The 7,070-nt window shown below is 41.4% G+C and overlaps 1 protein-coding gene across 2 annotated transcripts in view; it reads left to right on the top strand.

Annotated features, from left to right (window-relative positions):
- The first annotated feature begins 2,053 nt into the window (after nt 1–2,053).
- The window catches only part of HDDC2 (HD domain containing 2), a 31,263-nt gene continuing 26,246 nt past the window's right edge, over nt 2,054–7,070 (top strand). For both annotated transcript variants that reach the window (XM_044004755.1, XM_044004756.1), the window contains exon 1: nt 2,054–2,187. In XM_044004755.1, coding sequence (XP_043860690.1) covers nt 2,107–2,187 — 81 coding nt within the window. In that variant the 5' untranslated portion in view covers nt 2,054–2,106. The remainder of the gene's footprint in view (nt 2,188–7,070) is intronic.

Genomic DNA, 7,070 nt, shown 5'->3' with positions numbered 1-7,070 from the left:
TTTTCTTCTCCTGGCTTGGCTGCATGAGTCAGCTTCTAGAGCCAATTGGAAACCTTCTTGTCATTACATAGTACCATTCCCCGAATTGTCTAGCTGGAAACCAGCTCTCAAAGTTCCTTGTGTTGGATTGGAACCAAACAGGAAATATATGTGTATGCTCTGTAAAACCTATTAAATAGGGCAGCTTTAAATATGTTCTCTTACACTTAAACCTGCCTGCCAGTTTTGACTTAAATTTACCTGTTACTGACTTTCTCTCTGCTGGTGCCCCCTTCAAAAGGCTTCAACACTCTATTTCAAGTAACAACCTCTTGAGAGAAAAGACCATATTGGGACTCTTTTCAGAGTCCTGGGGACAGAGAGTGGGTTTAATTTCAAACCCCAAGACCTTGTTGCTTGGACTCTGAGGTAGGGGGGCCACGCAGCATACAAAGCCCTGACAAGCCAGGGCCCCTGGGACTTGAGCCTAAGCAGGACTTGGAATGAGGCCTGGACTTTATGGGAACTGAGCTAAGCTGGGGCTCACCTCGAGGTGCCTGAGATGATCCCCGTTTGACCCCGGAGTTCAAACCCCAACTTAAATTTTGTTTCTTGAAAAGTTATGTATGTTAACGCTGCATTTTTCTAAGAAGGAGTGGACACTCCTGCCCAGAATTGTTTAAGGCCTGCTATGGTTTTTCATTAAAATAGATTTGAAAAATCTTATGAAAGGGATGAATCCCCATCTGATGGTCTTTATCAGGGCACTGGGATTGGTTGTTACTATTATTCTATATGTAAATAGTAGGTACTGTAATGTAAATAGGGGGAAATGGTAAAATACTGTAATGTGGTTGGTCCGGGAGGAATCCCTTGGTAGGTATAAATAACTGGAGGGACCTCACTTCAGTGCACTCTAGCACATTCAGAAGAATGCCCATCTTCTCAGATGAAATAAAGAAGCCTTCATCCACACTCCCCTGCCTGATTGGATTATTTGAGCTGCTAGCAACATTTGAGCTGCTCAACATTAATTCCAGCTGTTAGTTGAGTTTCTAATACTTTAGAGATTATAGCCTGTATTCCTTGATAAAACTAAATGTTGAAACAAAAAAATTATCTACCAGAAACTTGCTTCATAAGGCTAAATTCTAGACTACAATATCATATGGAAATAGCTGTATACAGTACATTTTATTACTGTGGAAAACTAGTCAATTAACCTCCCAGACTCAGTTTCATCATCTGTAAAATGTGGGGACTCATCCCTTTCTTGGTGTCCAATTCAAAAGTGTTACAGAAGGCTCTTTCAGAAGATGTGGTGGCAAAAAAATAAATTGTTTGCTTGTAGAAACTAAACCAGCATTTTTAGTTTAGGTTAGTTTTTTATTTTATACTTAAAATTCTGGTAGACACAGGCTAAGTTAAAAAATGAAGTTGGTTTGTGCAAGTGTGGTGCACAATTAAGGTGGATTGAAAAACTGTTAGCATAACAGTGAAACAATTCTAAACTTGTAATATATTTGGATGATGTATTTGGTCATATAGAATAAATCAATGCTATATATTTTTCTCTTGATAAATCTCTATATGAAATTGTTTCTTGAATATTTTTCATCTCTTGAACAATATTCCAATATCCTGCCTGTTTTTGTTACAGGATTTTTTTCTCCCTATTCTGTATAATAGTACCTAATGACAAAAAAAAGAAAACACATTTTTTAAGTATACAGTCTTACGGTTTTTGGAATTTGTGGAAACAGATTTAGAGGATCTGCATTTACAATAAATGATTTACATCTATTAATTTTTAAAAATTGTGGCCAGGATTGTCAGGCAATCCCCGTACACAGCCAGTGACCAATGACAAGTACAGTCATCATTCTCGGGCTCCCAACTGCCCCCGTGTATCAACTTCATCAACGACGGGAAAAGTAGAAGAAATTGCTCTGGCTCGTAACTAAAAGTGGTTTAGCGAGACATCCGGGGGACGGGGAGGGGGAGGGGAGGGGCGGTGGCCCCCTACGCCCGCGCAGGAAGGTAGGTGGGAGCCCCAGCAGCCGGGAGAGGAGGAGCTAGCGGCCGCCACGTGAACACTGAGCGACCGGGCGCCTGCCAGCAGGCCCCATGGCTTGTGCTGGCGGAAGCGGCGGCGGCGGCGGCACCCGGAGCCTGCTGCAGTTCCTGCGGCTGGTGGGCCAGCTCAAGGTGAGCGTACGAAAAAGCCCAGACGCCTGGGGCTGCGGTCGGCCCATTCGGCCCAGCCCCGCTGCAGGGGGCTCCCGGGCCGGGCGCTCGCATAGGCCAGCCCAGGGCCTGGCCCTCGCCCTCCTGCTGTGAGGCGAGTAGCGGAGCCCGCGAGAGCTTGCAGCCGCCCCGGGAGGGGAGGGAGTCGGTGCTGTTTCCATGGCACCTGGGAGCCCTGGCTCCTGTAGAAACTGCGACTTGAAAGGGGGCTCCTACTTTTTTCCAGGCTTCATATGGCCCTATAGGGCTGCCGGGCTGCAGCTCGGGCGGCAGAGGAAGGAAGAGAGTGACAGGAAGTAATCTCCCCAGGTTGCTATGGTAGCAGTGGGTTAGAAATCCCGACTGATAAACTGAAAGGCAGTCTCCTATTGTGGATGGATAGAGTAGTGAACTTGCAGATCCGGCTTCATATTCTCAATTATTAAATTACAAAATATAATAACACTAATTAATATAGATAATTATAAAGTAAGTATTAAGGGCCCACTATGTGCCAGACAGTATCCTAGATGTTGGAAATTCCAATACAGAGAATGAAACAACCCCTACATTCTAATGAAGGAGACAACAAGTACATGTAAAAAATATACAACATAGGAGTTATAGAGTAAATACATAAACATATTTATTATATGTGTATACATTTATTTGTGCATATGGTATATAAATCTATTTCTATATTATATACATTACATAATAATACACATTAATGACATATTTTCTATGTATGTAATAATACATACACAAAGTAGTTAAATGCAAAGCAGTTTGGGAGAGAGAGTACTAGCAGGGAGGAAGGGGGCAGGAAAGGCCTAGCTGTGTGACCCTGTGTAGTACAAAGCACTTAACTGCTCCCTGCTTCAGTTTTCTTATCTGTAAAATGAAGGGGTTGGACTCAATGAAATCTAAGATCCCTTCCATCTCTGATTCTGGATGTTAATGGATGAGCTTTGCAGAGATAAGGGATAGCATTTAGAGAGCTGACCTTGGGAGTCAGTAGGCCTTGTTTTCAACTCCTGCCTCTACTGACCTCTCACTAGATGGGTAAATCACTTGAGCTCTGAGTGTCCTGAGTAACTTGCCAAGAGTAGTCAGGATTGCTGGGTCTCCCACAGCTATGGCTGCTGCTTATGTTCCTACCCACCTTCTGCTGAGCAGCTGTCCATGCCCCCAGCCTTCCACCTTGCTCTACATCCAGCTGTTCTCCCCAGACAAGCTGTCATTCTGCATCTATGGAGGGAGTTTCCATGTCAGGGAGTTCTCTCATAATGCAGAAATCACATATTCCTCATTCCCATCCTTCCCTCCTCCCCCCACCCCCCCAAAAAAGGCAGGTAGGATTAGTTTTGTGCTAGGATATCCAGCAGAGTCAAGAAGATACTGTTCTAGATAACCTTTGGTTCGATAGATAAAGCATTTATTTATTACATGTTTACTATGTGCCAGACACTGTGCTGTCTTGCACAGGATTTCTGGTTAAGAGAGAAAAGATGATTCGCCAAGAAGTAGAGATTGGAAGAGATGGAACTTAACACTGTAATTTCTGAAAGAGGAAGAGCTTTTGGGGCAGCTAGATGGTATATAGAGCTCCGGTCTTGGAGTCAGGAGGACCTGAGTTCAAATCCGGCCTCAGACATTTAACACTTACGGGCTGTGTGACTCTGGGCAAGTCACTTAACCCCAACTGCCTCACCAAAAAAAAAAAAAAAGAGGAAGAGCTTTTAAAGCCTCAGAGCTAAACTGATATTAACATTGGCTTTGTATAAGGTATACAGTGAATAAATTCAAGAGCCCAACATTTGGAGTATGACTGAAATCTCCATTTTGGGATGTTTGTATTTTACCAACAAGTAAAAGAATTAAGAGTATCACTCCCTGAAAAATGGAAATAATATTTTTAAAGTGGATCACCCATAGAATCATAGCTACAGGGAACTTTAGAGGTTATTTAGGTCAATTTCTCTGATCATACAGAGGAGGAAATTAAGGCCTAGGAATGTTAAGACATGTGCCCAAGGTTACACAGATAATAAGTGGAAGAGAAGGAATCAAAGCCATGTCCAGTGACTCCAGATCCATCATTCTTTCTACTCTACCGTCCCACAAAGAACCTGCACAGAGGCCTTTTCTGCAGAAGCTCTGACTTGAGCTGTCTGCCCTGGGTTCCTTGTGACACCTTTGGCATCAGGGTCACCCTGATTTCATATTGCCTTTTGTCATGGGTGTTTATAATAAGTCAACCAGTAAATTTATATGAAATGCCTACTATGTGCTACCAGACATTATAATAGGCAATAGGCATCTTTTTTGTTTTTTTTTTGGTGAGGCAATTGGGGTTAAGTGACTTGCCCAGGGTCACACAGTAAGTGTCAAGGGTCTGAGATCAGATTTGAACTCAGATCCTCCTGAATCCAGGACTGGTGCTCTATCCACTGTGCCACCTAGCTGCCACTATAATAGGCAATAGGAATACAAAGAAAAGGGGAAAAAAATCTTTGCTATCAAGGACATTAAGTTCTATCTGGGTATCAGTAAATGCCCAGAAATACCTAGAAATTCTAAGAAGCAGAGGAGAGGAGGGAGATGGAATGTTATAGGTAAGTAGTCAGTCTATCTGGGCTGAAATGGGAAACTTATGAAAAAGAAACATGTAATAAGCTTGGAAAGATCAGCTAGAGCCAGATTTGTTGTTCATTCATTTCAGTCATGTCTGACTTCATGATCCCATTTGGGGTTTTCTTGGCAGAAATACTGGGATAGTTTGCCATTTCCTTCTTCAGCTCATTTTACCAATGAGGAAACTGAAGCAAACAAGGTTAAGTGAGTTGCCCAGTAAGTTGCTAGTAAGTATTTGAGGCTGAATTTGAACTCAGGCCTTCCTGACTCCAGGCCCAGTATTCTATCCACTGCACTACCTAGCTGCCCAAATGATGAATTGATTCAAATGCCATATAGAAGAGGCTGTATTTGATCCCACAGATGACAGGAAGCCATTGGAGTTTATTAAGCAGAGAAGTGACATAGTCAAGCCTGTGTTTTAGAAAAATGACTTTGGCAACTGTGTAGAGAGGGTTTGGAGAGGGTAGAGATGAGACTGTGAGTTGAGTTAGAAGGCTATTGCAGTATTTCAGATAGAAAGTAGTGAGGGGACTGATCTAGGTGGTAGATTAGTAGATCTAAATAGAGAAAAGTAGCTGAATGTGAGAGATTATTTGGACATGGAGTTGATGAGATTTGATAATGAATTGAATATGGAGGTTGAATAAAGGATAGTAAAGACTGGAAGACAACTCTGAAGTTGCAAACCTTCCAGGTGACGTTATTTTACAAATAGAAAAAGTTTGGAAGAGGAGTGAGGGTTTTTTTTAGAAAAGATAATGAATTCTTTTCTGCACATGTTAAGTTTCAGATATTTAGAGGGCATCTGCTTGGAAATATCCAAAAGGCAGTTGGTGATACAGGATTGGAACTAGAAAGAGGGATCAAGACTGATGATGGATAGACAGACAGAGACAAGATAGGCAGATCTCTCTATATGTCTCTTATGTCTCTATATCTTTCTATATGTGGATCATTTGCATATATGTCTACATGTATATATGGAACTATAGACATCAATTTATAGATCTAGATCTACATTTATACCAATGATTCAGACAATAGATATGTCTATTGATAGATCTATAGGTACATATAGAACTATATCTCTAGATCTACATGTGTGTGATATATCCATAGATACAAATATATGTCTATCACAGATCTATCAGATATAGATCTATATGTGATAGCTATATCTATCAGACATACACATATATATCTATAGATAAAGATCTACATGTACGTATAGATCATAGACATAGCTATTGTCTGTGAATCACCCGCATAAAGATGATAATTGAACCCAAAGGAGCTGGTGAGATCATCGAGAGAGAATATAGAAAGAGTATATCCTGGACAGAGCCTTGGGTTATGCCCACATGTAGAGAGGGTGGGGCAGGGATAATGATCCAGCAAAGGATACTAAGGAGAAGTGTCTTGAAAATTTAGAGGGGAGAGAGTAGCAAGGAGGAAAAGGTGGTCACTGTGTCAAAGACTACACAGTGGTTGAAAAAGATGAAGATTGAGAAAGGCCATTAGATTTGGAAATTAAGAGATCACTGGTAACTTTGGAGAGAGCAGTTTGAATTGAGTGAGGTCTGAAACCAGATTGCAAGGACTTAAGAAATGAATGAGAGGAGAGAAAATGGAGGCAATGAATTTAAACAACTTTTTCTCAGAATTTGTTTCTTAGAGTTTGTTGAAGTGAGGAGACAGCAGACGAACAGCTTAAGGGAGTGATGAGAATTTGTGAGGATTTTACAGGCAGATCTTTGAATGTTTGTAGGTAGCTATGAAGGGGCCCTCATGTGCAGGAATATTGAAGATTAGAGAAAGCCAGAGTTCTAGTTTAGAGCTTTTAGAGGGTTGTGAAAAATTAAATCTTTTCGTATCATTAGAGGCAGTGTGATAGAGTAGAGGGCTATCTTTGGAGTCAAGAGGACTTGTGTTCAAAGCCTGGCTTTGATGCTTGCTACCTGTGCGACCTTTGGGAAGTCATTTAAGGAAGAAAGGAAAAGAGACAAGCATTTATTAATTGCTAGCCATGTGTCAGGCAGTGATAACACAAATATGTCCTTTGATTTCATTTAACCTCTTTGGGCCTCAATTCTTCATCTCTAAAATGAGGGGGTTGGACTGGGTGGCCTGTAAGGTCCCTTCCAACTCTAAATATGTGATCTTGTGTTTATATCGAGTTTTTATACATGCTGTTAATTATGTATCACACCATTAAATAATTAATG

This window comes from Dromiciops gliroides, chromosome 4 (assembly GCF_019393635.1).
Source record: "Dromiciops gliroides isolate mDroGli1 chromosome 4, mDroGli1.pri, whole genome shotgun sequence".
In the NCBI taxonomy this organism is placed as follows: domain Eukaryota; kingdom Metazoa; phylum Chordata; class Mammalia; order Microbiotheria; family Microbiotheriidae; genus Dromiciops; species Dromiciops gliroides.
This window is presented reverse-complemented; position numbering and strand designations above follow the sequence as displayed.